This window comes from Phocoena sinus, chromosome 11 (assembly GCF_008692025.1).
Source record: "Phocoena sinus isolate mPhoSin1 chromosome 11, mPhoSin1.pri, whole genome shotgun sequence".
In the NCBI taxonomy this organism is placed as follows: Eukaryota; Metazoa; Chordata; class Mammalia; order Artiodactyla; family Phocoenidae; genus Phocoena; species Phocoena sinus.
Window position 1 is genome coordinate 53,006,749 of NC_045773.1, and position 24,953 is coordinate 53,031,701.

Here is a 24,953-nt window from a genome sequence, read left to right on the forward strand (position 1 = left end):
GCATTATGCATACAAGTACACAATTCTAACTAAGAACCAGAGGCAAACTTGGTCCCTGACCTCAGGAAGCTGACAATCTTTGACAATCTTACAGGAGGGATAGTCAACAAGCAAATACAATCAGAGAAAAGAACACATAGGATACTAAAGAACATCTGACATTTTTTTCATTTTTAGAATCTGAAGTATAATTTAATGCATTAAAATACACTTATGTTATGTTTGATTCAATGCGTTCTGACAATTTTATAATCTCATCAACCATAACTATCACCCAAAACCATCACTGCAGAAAGTTCCCACATCACCTTTAAAGTCATTTCCCCCTCCCACTTTCTGAGTTCTTTCATCATAGATTAATTTTGCTTGTTCTCAGATTTCATATAAATGGATATTTTATTCTCTATAGGTAGGTGTCTGGCTTCTTTCACTCAACATAATGTTTCTGATATTTATTCTTGTAGCAGCAGTTTGTTCCTTTTTTCTTGCTGAGTAGTATTCCATTTTATGAATACTACAACTCATTCTCCTATTGAAGAACATATGGGTTGTTTCCATTTGAGGCAGTAATTAATAAGGCTATAACATAGTTTTCATAATGCTAATAGAAAATAAAGCTAGATCAAATTTTGTGATGGCAAGAATATACTAAAAAGAGAGAGAGAAAAGCAACCTAGGAAGAATATTTTAAAAAGTTGAGTAAGTCCTAAAGAGATACTTGGTGTTTCATTAAGTCTGTTAGATGCTCTTGTGGTATGCATCTTCACAGCATTTGCCATTCTAAACTGTTTCAAACCTGTCTCCCCCACTAGACTAGAATCATGTCTATCTGGGTTCACACCATTGTATCCACAGCACCTGGCAAATAGGTAACATTCAGAGATGGGAAAGGTTTTTTTAAGGGTATTTGTATTCGTTTTCTATGGCTGTGTAACAAATTACAACAAACTCGATGGCTTAAAACAACATATATCATTATCTCATGGTTTCAGGGGTCAAGAGTCCAGGCACAGCTTAACTGGATCCCCTGCTTAGTGTCTCACAAGGCTGCAATCAAGGGGTTACCAGGGTTGGACTCTCATTTGGACTCAATTAGGGAAATAATTCACTTCCAAGCTCACTTAGATTGCTGGCAGAATTCATTTCCTTGAGGACCCTGGTTTCTTGCTGGCAGTTCTCTGGAGTCTCATAAGGGTCTGTCTGCAGTTCCTTGCCACATGGACTTCTCCAACATGGCTGCTTAGTACTTCATAATGCCAACAAGGAGAGTCTCTGGTGTGAGTCCAGTAGTAAGACAAAAATCTTATATAACGTTAACATAATCATGGAAGCTACATCCGAACTGCCCAAACTCTGTCCACCACTCTATTCTTCAAAGACTATCAATAGATAAGCTCTTTCAAAAATAAGTCATTCTGTGAAAAGATTCACAGTCAATTATAATTCTAAGAGGTTTTTTTTGCAAAGTGTAGCATAAGATTTTACAAAATTGGCTGGGTTAACACGTATTCACCTCGTAAATGAGAAGGCAACCAGTGCCACCAACAGAAATGATCAATTATGGATGCCAACTGTAAGCATAAGAGAATCGAGAAATAAAGGAAAGGAACAGAATTTCACAGAGATAATAAAAGTGAAAACCAAAGTGTTAGAACACCAATGATTACATCCAGGATTAAAGGTTTTCTGTTCCTTCTCTTTACCTTGTCTAAGAACTTTCAGGCTACACAAGGTACCAGATCTACATAAATCCCACTAGTTAGGAGACTACATATATACCCAAAACTCACACTTAAGGGAATAGAAAACAACCAAGGCAAGGGAAGAATACAAAGCATCAGCTCAAGCTGGCATTTCAATCTACCTTTTATTATTCCTGCCATCTAGTGGCAGGATCAAAAACAAAAGCATGCCACAATGACATGCTAATAAATAAGTACATGAGAGGGAAAAAACCCCAATTTACTAACACTATTAAAATGAACAATCTAAATCCAATCCTACCATGTGATACATATAAACACTGTTTATATAATCATATTAAACACACAGCCAATTTTATAACTATGGAAACTCATATGTGAGGATATATTCAAGCCTAATACGATTATAGAGGTTCATACCAATATTTAAGTAACAACAGCAAAACAATAAAATTTCAAAGGATTACTAATGATATAGAATTAAAAAGTCATTGTTTTTTTGTTTTTGTTTTTTTTTTGCAGTACGTGGGCCTCTCACTGTTGTGGCCTCTCCCGTTGTGGAGCACAGGCTCCGGATGCGCAGGCTCAGCGGCCATGGCTCATGGGCCCAGCCGCTCCGTGGCATGTGGTATCTTCCCGGACCGGGGCACGAACCCGTGTCCCCTGTATCGGCAGGCGGACTCTCAACCACTGCGCCACCAGGGAAGCCCCAAAGAAGTCATTTTTTACTATTTTATTATTACTAGGTCAATTCTGAAGTTTGAAAAGACCCACAAATGCAGACTGACCACTACCACACCATCAAATCATGACTCATTTATGTAAAAGCAGTTGCTACTGGGTCATAAGAGAACTCTCACTAACCTCCCTGGCTCTTACAGCTGATGGGTGGGTCATTTTGACTCGAGGTCTTCCATAAGCAGAGAGCATGCTGTATGTATCAGATGGACAAACTACCTGTTTCTCTACTCCTGAGCAACACATGGAAAAAAAACAAGGGTTGTTCAAAAGCTGGAAATGTCCTGCAGAACTTCTCTGTACCATCCCACTTAAGGTGAAATGCATTACAAATGAAAAAGATATCAGCTCTCACAAGAACACACAGAGCAAAACTACTTTCAAACATATATTCATATTTTAGTTCTCTCTCAACTTCTGCCTTAACTGGCAATGAGAGCTATCAGTTTTCTTAAGTATCCATGTGAAACAGGAGTATGTTGTGCTTTATAAAGGACACTTAATAAACCGAAAAAAAGGAAACAATGATGAGAAGCTGGCACCAAAAAATTATATCAAAATAAGTATCTTAATGCCGTTTAAAAAATCTAAAAAAAATTTCTAGGATCACATATAAGAGAGTGTATTTGATAAATTAAAATTATCCAATGATACCTTTTGCTCAGTTAAATGCAATACAGACTGAAATCTAAAAAACCTACACGAAAGGCAGATGCACACGCCTTCATGTATTCTTTCTCCCTACGTGTATGTGTAATACACATTTTAGTCAGGCACACATTCATATATAATTGCAACAAGATCTCCAACAAATGTTATATACATAAACATGTTGATTTACATTTATTTATTGTTATTAGATATTATCTAACATTGCCATTATATAATCATTATGTAATATACTATATAAATAAGATTTCCAGCTAATAAGCATTTGATATATAAATATGTATTATAATACATATATTTAAGTCAAGACACATATTCATATACTATAGAAATAAGATTTCCAACTAACAAGCACTATCTATAGTAGTAATATCCCATGACCCACAATTTGCTGTGATTAAAGAACCAAAGTGGTTTTGGTCAACTAATAAATTCAAAAGCTAAGCAAACATTCAGGGAGAAAACAATACCAAGAGATAAACTAAAATAAAACGGCCACTCAAAATAAGCAATGTATACAGGCCTTCTCTGGACATCTTAATTTTTAAGACCTAAGGGAAGGCGTATTCATAAGCTATATTGCAATGTTAAAATCTGACAAATTTCCAAGTACTGAAGAGCTGGGTGTCAAAATACTCAACTTAGTCACCAAGACAAATCGGGGTGATGGTATAAATGAGCAGATACTTGTTTACTTATGAAAAAATATATACGCTCCCATTATAATGTGGATATACTCGATGTTCACAATACAGTAATTCTTTCAAACCTGCAAGCCTGTCAGTCCTAGTTGTAGCTCTGTGACTTTGAGAAAGTCACTTAGTATCATTAGGCCTCAGGTTCCTCATCTATCAAATAAAGCAACTAGATCAGTCTTTCCCAAACTGCATTGCACTGAACACTAATTAAAAAGCTACAGTGATTCCTAAATTAAACATGTAAACACTGTATTAAATAAAACCAATACTGTGTTCAAGACTTCTCAGATTTTAACATGCATTGTTAAATAAGTGTATGGGGTATTCAGTTTTTTCCAAATTTAAATTATCATAGGTTATTTTGTTTTGAACTACAATTCCTGGGACATGTGTTCTGCAGAATACACTTTGGGTAAGTACTCTACCAATTTCTGTGTTCTCTTCTAGGTATGAAGTTCATTCTACATTCCAGAGGGGGGAAAAAGTGATCTAGTTTACCTAGTTTTAGTCACCCCATTTTCAAACAAAGTGTCAGCAAACATACTCAAGCAGTTATGAAAGAATAAAAGGAGAGTGATTCAATTTTCTCCTCCCTTTTGACCCACATTTCAGGCTTGAGGAAGAGGTGCTAGGAAATAGTGGACTATAAGTAAGTTTTAGTATCCTTCACATATCAAAGGTAATTTTATTAATTTCTATAAACTAATAACATGTATTGAACTCCTCAGAGAACAGAATGTTTTTGGTATACTCTTATTTTTTAAAATGTGTTTATTCTGAGAATTACAAATGTTACAAATGCACTTATTGAATTTTAAATGAACTTAATTTTTTCCCTCTTTTCTACAAATGGTGTTGTACTATACTCAACCTGGTGGAATCTAGCTTTACACTTTTTGCCAAATTACCTGACACCTACACTTTATCATGGGAACATTATAGCAAATGTTATATGTCAGTTTACTTCTTGAGGAAGGGTAACTAATTCTCATGCAGGACACTGGAATTGGAAGAATATGGGGCTGGGAAAAATAAAAATGAATGAGAGGCTCAGCCTTGTGATGCTGGTATCACTGGTGGAAAAAAACACTTTTGCCTCAAAGTCCAAAGATGCTCTGAATTCCACTATATGTCAAAAATCCCTCCAGTTACGTACAACTACTATTATCACTTTCATTTCCGCCTTTGAATCTTGGACCCAAGAAACCTGAAGTGACATGAAAGTAAGTCATGCTGCCTGAAGCATTGCTTTTACACTGGAGAGCTGTACTGAGGTGTCTGTCTTCAACATATAGAACTGTAATGATCAGAAACTGGACTTGTACAAAGAACAATTTCCCTAAATTTGAGGGTTGGGAAGAAGTGTCTACAAGTTTATTTCTGTATACTGTGCATTTGCTCAGGCATGAGAGAAACTTGCCTCATTTTATTCAAAGTCTTACATTGTAGAATTCAGAATTGCTCTGTGGCATTTTCAGTTTTAAAGCAACTCAGCTGCGCTTGATGCGTGCCTACAGCGTTCTTTTTAAAGTACATATGGCAAATATTTGAATATTGTGAATAGCTTTATTAGAATTATTATTAAACATTCTTACCACAACACTTATGAATCTTAATTTTCATGATAAACTTTTTAAGTAGGGTTAGTCAAGGAAATCTCCAATATCAGCCAATTCCTTTCCACTGTGTTCTGAGAACTCCAGCAAACCCTTAAAGTGAGAGACTGAGTGCAGAACTAGTTTGGCTATCAACACAAGTGTTTGAAATGTACTGGCAGATCGTGAATGAATGATCCAACTGAATAATTTAGAGGAAGAAAAGTGAGGACTGGGGAAGGCAGCAAGACTAGAGAACTTGGACCTGAATGTACTGGTTCCAGCTCCGTCACTCTGGCATCACCAGGCCTGTTTCCTAACAAAAGCCAAACTTTATCTAAAACATTATAATTGACCACAAATGAATTTTTAAAACCTGTAAATTTTTCCAAGCGTCAATCTTTTTTTTTGGGGGGGGGTGAGGTGTAACAAGCAGATTGATGTCATTTCATCATGCCATTTCATAATTGTACATGTTTGCATATGCTATTCTTTTCTTTTTTTTTTTTTTTGCTGTATGCGGGCCTCTCACTGTTGTGGCCTCTCCCGTTACAGAGCACAGGCTCCGGATGCGCAGGCTCAGCGGCCATGGCTCACGGGCCCAGCCGCTCCGCGGCATGTGGGATCTTCCCGGACCGGGGCACGAACTCGTGTCCCCTGCATCGGCAGGCGGACCCTCAACCACTGCACCACCAGGGAAGCCCGCATATGCTATTCTTTATACCAAAAATATCCCCTGAGTCTGGCTGACTTAAAGGCCTACTTTCTTAACATACTAAGCAGTACTGACTCTTCTCATCTGTAAAATGGGGGTAATAAAATATCTATCTCACAGGACTGCTTAAGGACCAATAAGCCACAAAATGCAAAAAGATTTGCAACAATTTTAACCTAGACTTAGTATCACCTCCCCCTCACACACCAAAATACAAAACAACCCAGTAAAAAAACTGACCAAAGACATAACAGATATTTTACAGAAGAGGAGATAAAAATGATAAATACACTGTGGTAGCCAGTGTCCTAAGATGGCCCAAAACAATTGTCCCTACTGGTATATGCATCTTCTCCCTTGACTCAGAGATTGGCCTGGCAACTTCCTCTCTCGGGCCACTCTTTCTTTGAACCCAGCCACCACGCTGTGAGGCAGTCCTAGCAGCCCCCCCACCCCAGGTATATACCCTAGCAAACATGTACACATATGCATCAGAATATATAGTTTTTAATGCTCACAGTAGCATTATTTATTCATAAAAGCAAAAAACAGGAAACCCAAATGTTAATCAACTAGAAAATGTAAAAATGCAAGTCAGAGAAGCTTATATGTAGGATACTATTTTTTAAAGCTCCAAACAAAGCAAAACTTAGGAATATACTGTCTAGAAATACATACATGAACTGTTTTTCTTTTCCCCAAAGGAAATGTTAAATAGAACTCAGGATGATTGTTTCCTAGTGCTAAGAGGAAAACCAGGAGGATGGGCTAGAGAAGCAACATGAATAGATGTGAAATTGATAATGTTTTATTTCTATAGTTGGGTAAGGGTTTCACAGGTGTTTATCATTATGTTCATAATTACATATATGGGTATATATTGATACATTCTTTTATATGCAAGTTGCATTCTCAATATAGTTTGATTTACAAAAATTTTATTTATAATATTGTGGCCAATTCATATCGCACAATTATGACATCCAAAACTTATTACACACTTTTTAAAAGTGTAAATGATTATTTCAGAAGGAAAATCTTTTTTTGTTGTTGTTTTAAATTGTTTATATCATACTTCATTTAAATGCAGTAAATTATTTTAACAACCAAAATAAAGTATCTTGGGAGAAAAGATCTCCCTTTCTAATGAAGTGACTGACTCATTTTTAACAACCTTCATAAAATATCCTTATATTTAAAAAGATTTTAGGGCTTCCCTGGTGGCGCAGTGGTTGAGAGTCCGCCTGCCGATGCAGGGGACACGGGTTTGTGCCCCGGTCTGGGAGGATCCCACATGCTGTGGAGCGGCTGGGCCCGTGAGCCATGGCCGCTGAGCCTGCGCATCCGGAGCCTGTGCTCCGCAACGGGAGAGGCCACGACAGTGAGAGGCCTGCATACCGCAAAAAAAAAAAAAAAAAAAGATTTTAGTTGCGCCTCAAGTCATTTTTCTACTTTGAACAAATGACTGGGCTTTACACAGTTTTTTTTTTTAAATTAATTAATTTTTGGCTGCATTGGGTCTTTGTTGCTGAGCGCGGGCTTTCTCTAGTTGCTGTGAGTGGGGGCAGCTCTTCGTTGTGGATCACAGGCTTCTCATTGAAGTGGCTTCTCTTGTAGCAGAGCATGGCCTCTAGGCACACAGGCTTCACTAGTTGTGGTGCGTGGGCTCAGTAGTTGTGGCACATGGGCTTAGTTGCTCCACAGCACATGGGATCTTCCCGGACCAGGGATCGAACCTGTGTCCCCTGCACTGGCAGGCAGATTCTTAACCACTGTGCCACCAGGGAAGTCCTTTTACAGTTTTAAGATTACAGTTCATCTGCTGTTCATTGTTTCATTATCCTGTTCTTTCAAGTGTCAGAAAGCTGCTTAGCATATTAAAACAAAAGTCTTCTTTAGCTAACTAGAATAAAAATATTAAGATTGAAATTAAACTTCCATGAAGCAAGTTTATTAAATTTTTAAATTTAACATATTCAATAGTTTAATTGTCAATTTATTCAACAAACCCTACTCACTATAACAGATTTTTTTTAAAGGCACACTAATGGATGAAGGCTAAAAAAAACATTTTTAAGCAAAAACATCTTGTGAGATCATTACAGCACATCAGGTTTAGGACTCACAGGAATGCTGCTATTATTACATGGAATAATAGTATAATTAAAGAGCTGATTAGTCATTTTGTTAGAGCTCAATCCATAGTAAAAGAAGATAAATATATATCTTGGTTTACTTAACTCTTAAGATCTACAATATTCAATGATCCTCCCAATGACTAGACATAGACAAAACTATTTCCACTGCAGACACTTTAATGGAGACAAGCAACTTATTTCATCCCTAGTGAGTATTTTTATTTAGTATCCTTTAACCTCTTATGGTAAAGTTTAAATGAGATCAGAGCTGGGATGGCTTCCTAAAATGTTGCTTAATTTCCATATAAATTACCTATTATCATAAAGTTAAGAGCCAAGAAACTAAATGGATCATTCATCTAATCCCACCCAAACTCATCATTTGTATGATTTAGTATATTCTAACTAGTGCCTGTGTATACAATGATCATTTCTATTCTTCCACATCAAGATATTATTTCTCATGTTCAAACAAAACGCCAGCTTGTGAATTTTACTTCGGTTGCTGATATATTTTTCCTTTTATCATCTCAAAAGTTAACAACACTGGAACTTTTACCATTCATATGGTTATTGGATATTAACTTGTCTGTCTTTTCTTATTCAATGTTCCTTAACTAGTGAGTTAAAACTTGTGACAGAGCTTTTACTCAAGAGTTGTTTGTATCTGGAAGAAATACTTCTGTAACTAAAATCTCCCTCCCTTAAAGTTCTTCCTAAGGTATCCATCTATCCAACTAACAATCTCTCAATTGCCGATGGCAATCACTGATGCTCACATAAACTACTTCTATAAGCATTATCACCTCCTTTCTTCAACTCTTTCCTTCTTAAGATTAAAATGACACTTTTATTGAGAGCAAGATTTTGATGTTCACTATAAGAGGTTCACCATAGCAATTCTAGTGTGTGTGTAGGGGCTGGGGGTGGGTGGTGTTTTTCAACACCACCAAGCAATTCTCTGACACCATCTGCATGTTCTACAATTCAACTGACACTATCTACCTGGAGAGAGCATCAGATCCCACAGGTTAAGGGCTCAGTCCTGCAAGACTGTGCACCCCATCAACTTCAGATGCCAATCAGAAGTCCACGTTGTCACCTGTGCTTCTAACCAACTGGCTACAGATGGGAGGTCCAAGAACCCCTTGGGTTGGATTAATATACTAGCTCACAAAATTCAAAGAAATATTTTGTTAAGTAGATCACCGTTTTATTATAAAAGGGTATCAGGAACAGCCAGATGGAAGACATGGTATGTGGGAAGGGGTGCGGAGCTTCCATGCCCTCTCCGAACCCACCACTCTCTCTCAATCTCCACATGTTCACCAACCTAGAAGCTCTCCAAACTCTGATCCTTTTGGTTTTTATGGAGACTCCATTACATAGTCATGATTGATTAAATTATTAGCCACTGGTGATTCCAGTGATTAAATCACCTCCAGCTCCTCTCCCCTCCCCAGAGGTCAGGGGGTGGGACTGAAATCTCCAACCCTCTAATAACTGGGGTTGGCTCCACTGGCAACCATCTCCCATCCTTAGGTGACCCAGGGGCTTTCCAAAAGTCACTCATTAACATAACAAAAGACACATTTAAAGCTCTCAACATTTAGGAAACTCCAAGGGGGATTTAGACCAAATATGTACTTCCTATTAAAAATCACAACATCCCAACTACACATATGATTTTCCCAACAGCACAGTCAAGTCCAAGGTTTATCAAGGTATTACACAATAAGCACTTCCTGTACTATTACTATCATCACCAAAACATAAAATGTGGTTATCATTAAGGATAAAGGATCCATGTTAATATAAATTGAACACTCACTAAGTTCCCAATATAATGTAGTTATTCTGGGAAGAAAATTTTCTTGAGGATCTTCCGTTTGTCTTTCTATAGTAACAGTAACAATAAACTGTTGTTATTATTTTTCATTAGAGGGGGAAATGAGCACCATATCACCACAACAGTATCTTGCCAATTTAGGCAAAGAACGCCAATTTAGGCAAAGAACAAATAATAACTTAGTCTCCTTGAGTGTTTTTACCTTACACGTGTTAGAATCTTCTTCAAAATGGCTCTGGCCTATTTAGTTAAATGAACAGTCATAAAATTTAACTGAAGTAAGTCTACTTTATACTGGGATTAATAAAACTTGTACCTATACCTCACGTAAAGCAGATAAGCTATACTGGATTGTTATTTCTGAAAGAAATATGCTGGGCATGTTTCCTAATAGTTAATACATTTCAGAAAAATATCCCTACTTCCCTGAAGAAGTCACACAAGAGTAATACTAGGTGTGTTAAAATAGCTTAAATCATTAAGTTGGACCATTATCCAAACAGAGCCTAATTCAAAGTTTCTCTCTGGCATGTGGATTTGGGGGAGAAAGGGTAATAAGTATATCTTCCTTATGATACTTGATTTAAATTTTAAGTTTGAATTCTTTAGAAATATTGATGGACTACATTGGAAGTTTGAAGAAAGACAGTCCTAGATTTAAATTCTTCTTCAACTAATAATGAACCAACCATACAGTCTTTTATTTGTTCACAAACGAAATCAACGGTTATCCATTCAAGTAGCATGGGTTCCATAGTAATGCACAGCAGAAAAACACCAACCAATTTGATCAAAATCATTCTGACTAATAGATAGAAATGCATTAGAAGCATTCATGTTTATTTCACTTAAGAACTGCTTTCTAATTAAAAGCTCATAAGCTGGAATCACGTTTCCAATAGTATCTTTAAATCACGTGCTAATATATAATGACGAATTCTCATATCCTAATAGATTCTAAGTTCCTACCTAAAGATCAATGACCTTTTACCATTCTTTGAATACAACTTTTTATCCCCTCAAGACAGTTTCTGAAAGGATCCTACTACTATCACACCTCTCCTATTCTTCCTGAAGACTAAGACAACTACTAAATCAATAAAGATATTGAGACAGGCTGGGACCCTTTACTGCAGTGCTTGCACCTGGACAAACATCTCCTGGAGCAACAGAATACAAAGAAACTGTAAAGGACTAAAAATAACGTGTGCATACTCAGTTGGGGCCAATTATGAACAACATGATACAAAACAGCCAAAACCCAGCTGCCCTTTCTGAGGTGCCAGGACCAAAATCAGGTACTGCGAATAATCCCTGCACACAGCATCACCAAGGGGGTAGGAAGACCCCCTAAGCCACCCCTCTGGCCCGACCCCAATCAACCCTACCGTCACCCCTAAGGGACCAGCTCGGGGAGCAAGGACGAGCAAGCTCCCGCTCAGGGAGCAAGCAAGGGATCCCGTTACTTATTTTTGCTCCCTCCTGCTGCAGCACAAGTCCCAGTAAAGTCTTGCCTGAATTCCTCATCTGGGTCTGGCCTTGAACCCATATCTACTGATTAAAGAGGCCTCGTATCAATTTCTACTGATTGAAGAACCCAGGTCGGTAACAATATGGGAAAAGAACAGAAGTGGTGGCCAAGGAAGATTGGAAGAAAGCAACAGGAAAAACAACATTCAGAGAAACGAAAGCTATTCAAGAGCCCATGATATCAACACAAACAAAATCACACACAACCCAGGGTCAACAATCCTCTACAAAAATACCAATACATTAAACAGTCCAGTCTTAGGGTTTTCCTAAATTCCTATAGTTCAGATCCCCTTTCAATATTCTCTTTCCTTCTTTCTTTCAAGAACTGACTACAGCAACTCTTTTCCTTACATAAATTTTAATATATATTCTTTAAAACAAACAACAATTGGTAAAAGCTACAGTTTAAAATCCAGTAATTTTGCATTTATGATTACTTGATTATCATTTGGCTCTTGAAAGTGATGTCTCCTCCCCGCAACAACCCTCTTCTTTGCAGTCTGTGTCTGTTGAAAGATTTCATCTCTCTGGCCAGTTAGTACCTTTAAAAAACTTGTCAAGATTATCTAGAGACAAGGTTGATTAGAGCTCAGTGTTCAACCATGAGACAATCTTTTTATCTCAAGTGAAGACAAGGATGCCTTCTCTTTCTAACAGATACTTCCTTCCTGCTGCAAAAGAGCAGGCAACCTCCTCAGTGAGTGAGAAGCCTGGTTAATGAAATTATTGCTAAACCTTATTATCCACATACACTCAACAACCCTTGATCAGTGAAGATGAATCTTAAAAACAATGATGAGCAAAAAAAGCAAGACACAAAAGCCACAAGTGCGTTTTTCTAAAGTTTTTAAATAGGCAAAACTAAATTATATTACTTAGGAATGCACTCAGAATTATACCACCTAGGGGAAAAAGCAAGAATGCAATTATTGTAAAGTGTGTGGCGTGGAAGGGGATGGATTGACAAAGCACACACCAAGAATTCTGAGGTCATGGCAATTTTCTTGATTACGTGAGTGATGGTCACATGGGTGTTTATTTTATAATTACACTGTATATTAGGTTTAAATACTTTTCAGAATGTGTTATATTTCACCATAAGTGAAAAAAATTTTTAAAGGCTAAAACTGAACATCTTCTCACTAATATAAAGCCTCTGTAGAATACATTTCTTTTCTCACTTATGTAAATATTTAAGACATTTTCAAAGAATAACTCAAAAACTACAAGAGTGCTACCTTCCAATAACTCTGTACTCCATTATTTTTCCTGTGGATTACACAAGATCGTATAATTTAGTTTAACAATAGAAACTTCTTAAATAGGGTGTATTTTTCTTTTTTTTTTTTTTTCTGGGTGTATTTTTCTTTACAGGAGTTACTGGTGTTATAAAGAATAAGAATGAACTGCTAAGAGAGTAGATCTAAAAAGTTCTCATCACAAGAAAAAAAAAATTAGGGGTAACTATGTTAAGGTGATAGATGTTAACTAGACTTACCCTGGTGATCATTTCAAAATGTATACAAATATTAAGTCATTATGTTGTATATCTGAAACTAATGTTATATGTCGACTCTACCTCAATAAAAAAAAAGAAAGCATTATGGTCACAAGTGAGTTTCCAGGCATGATTCTTTTCACCAACTCCACTCATCTGGCCAGCAACAAACAATAATTTCAGCTGCGCATATACTGGCACTTTAGAAATTAATTATGAATTAATATATTTTAATTTTTTAAATAGTATAGAAAACAGTATGTGCTGTAGTATTATCTATCCATCTATCTATAGAAAGAGAGAGAAGTCCAATAATTTAAGTTTAAAAACCAAATTCACTTGAAGTCATTTGCAGGTTGGAGAGTTTGCTAGATAACATTAAAGAACAGAACACCCATAGTATGAAGAAAAATCTTTACCTGAGAATAGCTAATAAACCTTTAAGGCATGAAAAAGATATTAAAAGGAAACGCCAAAAGAAACATTACCAACTTGGTTATCAGCAAATCGCTAATACTTTACTAAGAGAAACAAAATTTCTTTGTTTTTATGCATTAATATTTCCCTTGGGATAAGAATGAAGAAAAAATTAAGAATGAAGAAAAAAAAAGTCAAAAAATAAAAGTTTGAAAAGTTAAACTGTGGAAACTATTAAGTTATGGAAATTACAGATAACTGATGCAGTTTTTAAAATCACTAGTTCTAAAGAATCCCAACTTCACACAAAAGCTGTTTCCAAGACTAAACTTGAATTGCCAGCATCTCCCACACTGTCAATTTCAAGTGAACGGTAGGGGGCTTCCCTGGTGGCGCAGTGGTTGAGAGTCCGCCTGCCGATGCAGGGGACATGGGTTCGTGCCCCGGTCCAGGAAGATCCCACATGCCACGGAGCAGCTGGGCCCGTGAGCCATGGCCGCTGAGCCTACGCGTCCGGAGCCTGTGCTCCCCAACGGGAGAGGCCACAACAGTGAGAGGCCCATGTACCCCAAAAAAAAAAAAAAAAAAAAAAAGAATAAAGTGAACGGTAGGGACTTCCCTGGTGGTCCACTGGCTAATAATACTCCTCGCTCCCAATGCAGGGTGCCCGGGTTTGATCCCTGGTCGGGGAACTAGATCCCACATGACAACTAAGAGTTCACATGCCACAACCAAAGATCCCACACGCCACGGATTTGATGACCTAAGACCTGATGCAGCCAAATAAATAAATAAGTACTTTTTAAATAAAGTTATCTCTAAAAAAATAAAGTGAATGGTAGACACTAACTTCCCCTCATCTTCTTAAGTAACAATTTTCAAACAACTTCTCAAAAACTTCCTCTAATGCAAACACAGGTGCAAAGAAAATAGAAAAGAATCTAGCCAAGCCACAACTGTACCACCTTAGAAAAAGTACTTCACCACTCTGGCAATCAGCTTCTTCACCCAGAAAACAAGCCAATCCAACCAACATATACTCTAAAAGTCCTTTAGTCTATAGAATTCTGAGTCTACTCCAAAAGTTTAACTTCCACCCCACAATTCTCTTAACTCAAATGGCTTAATATTTCCAACCTCATTACTCTGAACTTTTTACGGACAAATGTAAATGAAAACAACATGCAGCTGGATTCAATCATCTTTCCCTCTCATTCAGCTATTCCCTTAAAAGCCCCTCTCTGAAAATTCCCTAGTCATTCAGGTATAACAACTTTAAGCCACCATCAACTCTTCTCTCTTCCCTACATCAAAACAAACAAAGTAATTAGCCATCATCCAACTAATGAGTGTGGTTAGCTTGAGCAGGGACTGTGCCCAGGGCATTTTGATAGGTCAATGTGTTAAGACTTAAATCAGGGCCGCTGATTAAAAAAAACATTAAATTAAATGGAGGACACATTCATTTAAGCCTGCCCTGGAGGCAGAGAATGCAATAAAAAGGACATAGATTTTGTAGAACAGGCGGAGACATAGATTTTGGAGAACTGGTGGACCTGTATTATTCAATCCTTGAGAGGAATACTGAATTGAAATATTTTTATCTACAGAAATAAAAGATGTTACCTGATCTCTTCAATTCTAGGATCTAAAATCAAGTTATAAGACAAGGTAAAAAACTAAGTATCTACCACTATTTAGAACACATGTTAAAGTTACCCTGCCAACACTAAGTTCCAAAGAAAGAAAAAAGTCACAGATGATATGGTCAAGTACCAGTCACAATTTTCTAGAAATTTGTTTTCCTAAAAATAGTACAAACTTCTCTAACAAAGACACCAACTTACATACAGGTTATACTCGAAAATATGTTTAAATGTCTTTCATTTAAAACTATGAAAGCACTTTTCCAAAGAAATAAAGCTCCAAATAGTAGTTAGGTTTCCTGGAATGTCTACAAATGCCAGTTAACGTACATTTATCAATACTAAAACATGAGAGCCTCGAGCAGTTGCTCCTATTTCTTCCAACCCTGACCTAACAACCATTTTTTTTTTAATCTTATGATAGTGACACTTTCTATCAATTTCTAAATCCCTGGAAATTATTCATGTAAGAAAAAGGTAAAGTAAGGACACAGAAACCTTCTCAGAAAAGAGTAAGAGGTTTAAAAACAAAAAATGTCCACCAGAATAAGGTAAAGCAAATAAAGGAGTGAAGATGGAGTAGCAGGTTAACCATTTACATTTTTTCCCTTTCAATAGTATTAATTTGCCCATATAGTATAGTTGTGGGTCCTACATTATTTGAAAATGTTTTCCTATCTTCCTATTTACTGTAGGGACTGACAGAAGCCACTTTTGCAATCATACATAAAACTCCATTAAGCAGGGCTTCCCTGGTGGCGCAGTGGTTGAGAGTCCGCCTGCCGATGCAGGGGACACGGGTTCGTGCCCCGGTCAGGGAAGATCCCACATGCCACAGAGCAGCTGTGCCCGTGAGCCATGGCCGCTGAGCCTGTGCGTCCGGAGCCTGTGCTCCGCAACGGGAGAGGCCACAACAGTGAGAGGCCCGCGTCCCGCAAAAAAAAAAAAAAAAAAAAAAAAAAAACTCCATTAAGCATTCCATGTGGATAAAACATGGCAAAGAAAGAGCGTAAGACTCATCACAGTAAGCAACAGGCTGACCAATAAAAGGCTTCTAATAATTCAAAAGAGTTTAGGAGTTCCACATAAACTAAATCTAATAAAACCAACATCAATATCTTTCTAATAACTTCAGTTTCTCCTGAGACACCAGATTCAACAGTCATTTAACAGACTTGGGCTCATGCAATGACTTATGATGTAGGTTAGGTAAGTTACTAACCAAAACCTAGGATGATTGAATCTGGTTCTAACCTGCACTCCAATCAAAGACGATATATAAACAGTATTTATACTCATTATATTCAAGTATTATAGAAAATAAATGCTACCCAGAAATAAGAGCTCCTCTTTATCATGGAGTCGAGGAACAAAGATAACATTCATTACGTTACAGTGAACAGTACACTATCGGTATCCTACAAGTAAGATTTAGAAACAGTAATGGACAGATAAAAAGATACGATAAAGCAAATAAAGTAAATACTAACCGTAGAATCTACATGTTCAGTATGAGTGTTCATTGTAAAAATCTTTCAACTTTTTTGTATGCTTGAAAATTTTCATAACAATTAGCATTATACAGGTCTACTGAATTGTAGGGTGCTTTATAATTCAAGTTAACTGCAATATTGTCTTTCTCTAATAGCACTAAGTTTGCAAAGTAAACAAATTGAGGAAAAAAATATGATTCAGTCACTGGAGAATATTAATCTTTCCGTTATTTCTGAGAGCACATATGCACTGATTAATAAGATATCACAATGAAGAGAACTTTTAACATTTTCTCTCATACCCCAAAGCACCCAAAACTTGTCGAGAGCATAAAAATCAGACAGATCATAGGCAGACTATTAAGTTTCCTCATATTCATAATAACTGTGTCAGAGCCTATAATGCAATCCTTATTCTAAGTTTCTACGACCAATGTTGTCTTTATGCAAACTACTCATGGCAGTATGTGGTGTGCAGTATTATTCAAGTTAGCCCTCAAATTATGAATACTCTAAAGCAAGAAAAAGTTCCAAAGTGGTTGCTGACAGAGCCTAACTCCCCCAGGACACGCCTCAGGAAACCCAGGATTACTACCTATAGGAGCCACCACACTCACTCAATGGGAGGAGGTCCAATCCCATCATCCAACCCAGCAGCTCAAGGCACTCCTTTCACCTCCTCCCTGAGTGTTCCTACAACATAGAATGATCTCAAGAGCTCAAGGCTAGAAAAGTTTTAAATTACAATGAAATCAGTGACAGTATACAGTAAGTCCCCTACATATGAACAAACAAGTTCGTTCCTCCAAGAGCACGTAAGTCTAATTTGTTCCTAAGTCCAACAAAGTTAGCCTAGGTACCCAGCTAACACAATCAGCTACATAGTACTGTACTGTAATAGGTTTATAATACTTTTCGCACAAATAATACATAAAAAACAAACACAAAAAATAAAGAAAACATGTTTAATCTTACAGTCCAGTACCTTGAAAAGTACAGTAGTACAGTATAACAGCTGGCATACAGGGGCACGTTCCCAACTTGAAGGTTCGTATGTAGGGACTTACTGTACCTATTCTGAAGTGCATTTGGACTGCTGTTGCTAATGATTCCATAAAGTGCCTTTTTAAGATTTAGGGATGTTTCTGAGCTAAAATTTGTTTTGTTACCCATTTTGTCTTCTTCAGAACTGAGGTCAATAGCCTCTTTTTGTCATCTGCAAAGTGAAGAAAAACATGGAGACCTCAAAGTACAGGAAGTAGTCCCCAACTTACAAACAGCTTATGTTCCAAAGGTTTATCACTCCTTTGAAAACATGTTTGTACTAATTAACCTATTTATACCATAGTTTCTATGAAAAATTGCATCCCAATTTTCAATTCTAAATTGCAGCTTTCTGCCCTGCAAAAAGGCATCTGCTGCCGTTTTACAGCTAACTGCAGCCAGAACTCAAAGCTCAGAGAAGTCTCCTTCTAGGGCTCCAAGGAGAACCCCCTACAACCTGTGCAGGCAGGGAAAAATGCAACTCTTTTATAGGGAGCTTTTCCATCGTCTCTGTGGGAAAAGCTACCACAATTTAACAAGATAATGGTTATGGGAAAAGCACCTGGTTAATATGAAAGTATTAATAGTTACAACAAAAATAAGTAGGAACTACATTCTGCTCCAGATAAAAAGAAGATAAAATTAGGTGCTGTTAAACTAGTTGGTCAACCAAATGTTTGCCAAGTACAGACAACAAATTCTCAAACTGTGTCCTCATGTCTGATCAAGTCAACTGATAAGGGAGGAAATCACTAAAGTGAAGTGGTGGAGATCATTACCAAAAATGCGACAAAGTTCTAAAAAAGTGCAGTGTACTTTAAAATTCAATAAATACTGTTGAACATCACATACCAACCCTTATAACAACTGGTAAGATTTATAAAATAACTTGAATGACAAACTTAAAAAACAAGTATAACTTTGTGACAATGAGTCACCTTTGGCAGCTAACTAGAGTCTTACGCAATTTAAGTACTAATGTTAAAATTTACAGAAATAACTCACAATCAAACAGAGAAAGTAAACTTTTCACTAAAAAGATTTCATAAGTGAAGCCAGTACAGAGACATGAGAAAAAGGGATCAGGGAAAGCCAGAATAAATTGGTTTGTGGATACACAACCTGAGAGGAACATTTAAACATTATTAAAGGTTCATGTTACTACTACATGTTAAAACAGTAATCTGAGAGACTCCCAAGATAGTATAACACTAGAATGCTTGTAGAATCAAAGTGCTGGTACTATTAGTAGCTTTGACGGAAAACCACTTTTAAAATTCAAATTTTTCAACAGGAATGGATTATAAAAATAAGAGGCCTAACTGAGATCTTTGAAAGACATGAAAAGAAAAACATAAGTGAGCAAACACGGGATTTTTTTTTTTTTTTGACTGAAAATTCTCTCATTAAGTCACCTGAATTATACTTAAGACATTAGATTTATACTGGCAAATCTCCATTCACAATAAAGGATAGGGACAATTCATTTTTATAAAAGGCTATTTACTACTAGTCAGAATTACCTAACATTATGAACATAAACACATAAACAGAAGCCTACATTAAGTAGGTCTTTAAGACTGAAGAGGTTTATATACCTTTACAGTGTATGAATTAAAATTCGAATGTAGAATGTTATTCGTTCTACTAAAGGATGTTTCTGAAATGTGTTTTATACACATAAAGATGCAAACAAATATTTGTGTGAGTAAAAAAGGGTTATACTCTCCAAGCATATTCTTGAAACTAGAGAAGAAATCAACTTTTAATTTTTTTGCCATATTGAAAAAAAAAAAAACTTATCTGTGAAGCAACCCGATAAGACTTTTCATGATTATAATACTCAATTTTAGTAGAAACTCTTTGGCTCACCTGATGCAGATTTCTAATCTTCCTTCAAAATTAGGAAAAATATCAATCATCTCATCATTCAGTTGTGAATTTTTCTGCAATCCTTAATTTAAGCCTCAATGCTACTACTAAACATTATGCAGCCTTCTGTTTATAAAAATGATACTCTCCAGAAATATTATTCACAATTTTTGTTACCCATAATGTTTGGTCAACCATGCACTTCTGCTCTTGTAAACTGAAAAAACACAACTTTCTCTTTTTACATGTTCAGCAAAACATTAGCAGTTTTCATTTTCTGGTTTCAATTTCATTTTTATCTAATTTGCTTATGTGTTTCAAAGCTAAGACTAAGAAAACTCTGTCTAGTTCATAAGCGTCACAGTAATTTATTTTCTTCTGTGATTCCAAGTAACACAGAAGTTGTTTTTTTAAAAAAAATCAAACCTCTAAAATGGAAAGGAAACGTTTCATGGAAGCATGTCACAGCTGTTAACTGTCTACCTAAATTGGATTCTCCAGAAGTGGACCCCTCTGGTGTTCAACAGATGATGCACTACCAATTTTTCTATCTGTAACAGAACTTCAATTGGTATTTTAATATATGGGTAACTCACTCCCCCAAATATTTATTATCCATATATTTAGTAACTCTCAAGAAGACTCTCTCTCTGTACTTCCAATGACAAAATACCCTCAAGTTTAGTTGGGCCTAATTATAAGGAAGTAAGATGAACTCAAGGGTGATGGGTCAAGAAGATGAATTAAGTCAGTTTAAAAGGCATAGACTAGGGCTAAAACAAAAAACAAAGAAAACTTAACCCAGGTTGGTCAAGTTGGAAAAAAAATAAATAAAGCACTCTTCCTATCTAAATAATTCACAGACCAGTCAATTAAGTTAGCTAAATTAGCTAGTGCTCTTTATGTGGTAATTTCCTAAAACATTCTGGTCAGTCCCTGATACCATGTGAAACTTCAGTATTACAATCCAGGGCTCCCCATCACTATGGTACTGTTTGTTCTCTAATCCACAAACCTTCCTGCAAAGACCAATGAAGGAACTAATGCAACGCTTTCGGATATTGTGCATAACATACTGAGGGTGACAGTTTGGCTCACAGAGTAATGAGCCTGCTCTAAAAAGTAGCCCAAGATAATTGTGGACCGGTGAGGTGCAGAGTGCACTTAAAGGCTTGAAAATAAAGCCACTCTTGAAAATATCTAACATTAAATAAGCGTCCCTAGCTTTCAGATCACTTTTAGGGTTCTTATTTCCTCTCCTCCAACACCTCACTCCTTCGCTTTTGCCCTTCCCGTCTGAGAGCCAAGAGAAACACGATAAAAGCGTGCAACCGCGAGGCTGCGCCGACGAGACTCCTGCACATCTGGACTCACCTCCAACTGCAACAGGGCACCCCCTGGGCGAGCCCATCCCAACCGGCCGACAACGCGCGCGAGAAGCTGAGTGCAGGCGAGAGCCGCGGGCGGGGAGGCGGGTAGTCCGCCGCCCGGCGCGGCGGGTCGGGCTCCGCGGGCCGAGGCGGCTACGAAGAAAAGCGTTCGCCCTCCTGGGAGTCTGCAGACTCGCCCGACCCGAGTCAAGGTCCCGCTTGGGCCCCGACGCCCCGCCTCGAGCGGCGCGGGGGAAACTTCGCTTGCAGGCGGTGGGCGCGCCCGCAGCTCGGGACCAGGGCGGGTCCGGGCAGAGCGCGGGGGGGTGGGGGGGGGAGGTAGGCGCCGGTCCCGGTCCCGGGCCCGCGGCGGGGGAGGGGCGGCGGGCCACTTACCACGGGTCGAAACTCGTGGATGATGCTTTCGAAGCGGATGACGGCCGAAGAGGGCGCGAGCTGAAGCCAGCGAGCCAGGCCAGGAAGAGGATGGTGAAGGAGAGCAGCGACTGCCAGCCGGCCGGCTGCGACAGCCCCCCGGACAGCCCCGCGGGGGCGGCTTCGGTGCCGCGCCGCCCGCCGCCTTGTTGCGCGACACTGGGCCCCGGGCCCGTGGTGGCCGTGCCGGCTGTTCCCCAGGGCCTGAGGCCGCTCCACGGGGATGAGTTGAGGGACGACTTGTGATTGCTCTCCGGGGCCGAGGGCTCCGCCATGTTGTGCCCGGCGGCGGGTCTCGCTCCGCGCCGCCGCCGCCTCCTGGTCCGAGGGGTGCTGGGCGGGGACCCGCAGGAGGAGGAGGAGGAGGCAGGAAGAAAGAGGAGAAGGAGGGAAGAGAGCCGCGCGCGCCTGCCCTTAGCGCCCGCGAGGCCGGGGGACGGGGGGTGGAGGCCGGCAGCGGGGAGTCTCCGCTTCAGCAGCGGCCGCGACCGCCGCTCTCTCAACTCGGATGGCCCCTGCGCCCTCTAGCCATCCGTCTTCCCAGTGCAGTTGCGGCAGCGGCGAAAGCCGACGGGACGAGGGCGCCAGAGGAAGAGCAGGAGCAGACGGAGGCGGCACCACGGCTCGGAGCAGCAATGACATTCCCCCCACACCCGCCGCCCGCCCCGCCGTGAGAAGCAGGAGGAGGAGTCCCCCGGAGTCCGGGCGGAGCTCAGGCTCCCTCTGACTCCGCCCCCGACCCAACAGGAACTGGCCCCTACGCCTGTCACAATGCGACAGGTCCGTTAGGGGGCGGGCCCAGAACCGCGGTGCCGGCCAATGGGAGCGCGAGCTGGGGCGGGGCTTGGCCCCCACCGTTCTCCCCTCCCCCTCCCGGCCTCGCGCTCGTTCGCCCGGAGCGGCCTGGCTGCGCGGTTACTGTTTCATTGTCAGTTGAAAGACGCAGTTTCTCGCGCCCGTATTGGCGGCCAGGAGGGGCGCTAGGCGACTCCGCGCGTTGCTTTGAGCTGAGCCGGGCCAAGGGGGCGGGAGGTGGTCGAGGACAGACGGGCGGCCTCCTTAAGAACCGGTTTAGGGAACGCAGGGAGCGCCGCGCCGACTGGCCGGGCGCTCGCGGGCGCTCCGAGGTCGTGACTTTTAACCCGCTTTGCGCGGAGCGCCCGTCACGTGACCGGGCGCGCGGGCGCGCAGGCGCGCAGTACTAGTGCCCCGCGCGTGGGTCTGGCGCGTAGGGATCTGCCGCCTGGGGCTCCCCGCTCCCGGCGCAGCGAATCACCAGCCAGCGGCCGCGCCACGACCAGCCCAGCGAGCTGCGCCAGGCGGCCTGCCTCCGAAGTCCCGGGCGAGGGCACGTTTGCCGGCGCTGGGAACTGGTCGGAGCCGGCAAACAAGCCCCTAGCTCGGGAAGGACCTCGTGGGACAAGCGAAGTGCGAGCTTCTCCGGCTTTTTTCGCTTCTTGTATTTTCCTGATTGCAAAGATAACGTTTGTTCACTGGAAATGTGGGGAAATGTAGGAAATTGTTAACAGTTGCATACATTCCGTCAGACGAGTGAACCTTTCTGTGGACTTTAAGCTGTTACCCAATCCTCTCTTCGTTAGGTGATAGCGAACTGCAGATCCCTGTACACGAATTTTTGCACGTCTAGTTTGTATTTTTACACCTTTCTCCCCCTTTACCCAGTCCCCTGCCCCCCAAAAGAAAGTGCTACCCGGTAAACTAAACTCAAAGCAAAATGAGTTTAAATATAAGTGGAGTAATCAACTTTATTTCAATAAAAATTTATATATAATATATAGAGACTAGAAGTGCTCTGATACAAGCCCCAGGAAAGGCACGGAGCTTTCAGTATGATCAACACTCCGTAAATACTTGATTAACTTTTCATGTAAATTAATATTTACGTAAAATTGTCCATTTTGTTAGGTAAATAACATCTGAACTTAAAAGCGTGTATTCGCGTAATATTATAAAGGCATTCAATTATTAAGTCATTAAAAAATTTAGTAAAGAAAATGTAAACAGATCTAGAAGTTGTGTTTAAATAGTAGGTCTTTTCAAAATGTTAGCTAAATGAATAAGTAGCCTTAGTTAGCGGCTGCTCTTTGAAACAACTGGACCCAGCTACATACTCAACCTGCTAGGTGATTAACTTTTCTCTCATTTCCTTACAAAAATAAATAAATAGTCTCATTAAGGAAAGGATGAAAAGGTTTCCAGAAATAGACTTTCCCACTAATGATTTAATAGCCGACATTTATTGAACATCTAAATTTTAATGAGAAGTATGATAGAATATTAACTGAGTCCTGTTGTACCAGAATTCCAGGTGACTTGCTCTATGTCAGAGCCCAAACCTTCTAGGCTAAAATGCCAGCATTTAGAGAACTTGTGCCCGTGTTCCATGAACCAAAGTTCTATCAGCCTAAAATAAATCTTATTTTGTATTTTTATTTGGATATCTCTCTTTTATTGCCTTTTGTGTAGATACTGCCTATTAAGTTGTACGTTATCTTCTTTTGCTTCCTTTTTGGTTGTTTAATGGCCAGAGCCCTGGTCTGAAAAGTGACAAAGCTTGGTTCTAGTCCCACTGTTTTGCTTACTAGCCGTGTAACATTGGACAAGTCACCTGCATGGGTTACCATTTCTACTCTTCGAGTCAATTGTTAATATCAAATTAGATCGCTTATCTGGAAATATTTTGAAAATTTGTTAAGGTACATATGCAAATACAGAGTAGCCGTGAGGGTAAAAGCAGCAGGGAAAACTCCTGTTATTCTTTTCTTTTCCCCCCCATTTAACATCTTTTTTGGAGTATAATTGCTTCACGATGGTGTGTTAGTTTCTGCTTTATAACAAAGTGAATCAGTTATACATATACATATGTTCCCATATCTCTTCCCTCTTGCATCTCCCTCCCTCCCACCCTCCCTATCCCACCCCTCTAGGTGGTCACAAAGCACTGAGCTGATCTCCCTGTGCTATGCGGCTGCTTCCCACTAGCTCCTATTTTACATTTGGTAGTGTATATATGTCCATTGGTAGTGTATATATGTCCATGCCACTCTCTCACTTCTTCCCAGCTTACCCTTCCCACTCCTCGCGTCCTCAAGTCCATTCTCTACATCTGCGCGTCCTCAAGTCCATTCTCTACGTCCTGCCCTTAGGTTCTTCAGAACCATTTTTTTCTTTAGATTCCATATATATATGTTAGCATATGGTATTTGTTTTTCTCTTTCTGACTTACTTCACTCTGTGTGACAGACTCAAGTCCAACCACCTCACTACAAATAACTCAATTTGGTTTCTTTTTATGGTTGACTAATATTCCATTGTATATATGTGCTACATCTTCTTTATCCATTCATCTGTTGATGGACACTTAGGTTGCTTCCATGTCCTGGCTATTGTAAATAGAGCTGCAATGAACATTGTGGTACATGACTCTTTTTGAATTATGGTTTTCTCAGGGTATATGCCCAGTAGTGGGATTGCTGGGTCGTATGGTAGTTCTATTTTTAGTTTTTTAAGGAAACTCCA

At 39.5% G+C, this 24,953-nt stretch overlaps 1 protein-coding gene across 2 annotated transcripts in view; it reads right to left on the bottom strand.

Annotated features, from left to right (window-relative positions):
- Positions 1 to 22,128, bottom strand: part of STT3B (STT3 oligosaccharyltransferase complex catalytic subunit B) — a 98,823-nt gene extending 76,695 nt beyond the window's left edge. Inside the window, exon 1 of one of the 2 annotated variants that reach the window (XM_032648222.1) lies at positions 21,375 to 22,128. In XM_032648222.1, the coding sequence (XP_032504113.1) occupies positions 21,375 to 21,688 (314 nt within the window). In that variant the 5' untranslated portion in view covers positions 21,689 to 22,128. Of the gene's footprint in view, positions 1 to 20,982; positions 21,196 to 21,374 lie in introns of those variants that run through there. The other variant, XM_032648223.1, reaches the window with a different exon arrangement.
- Between the last annotated feature and the right edge of the window lie 2,825 nt (positions 22,129 to 24,953).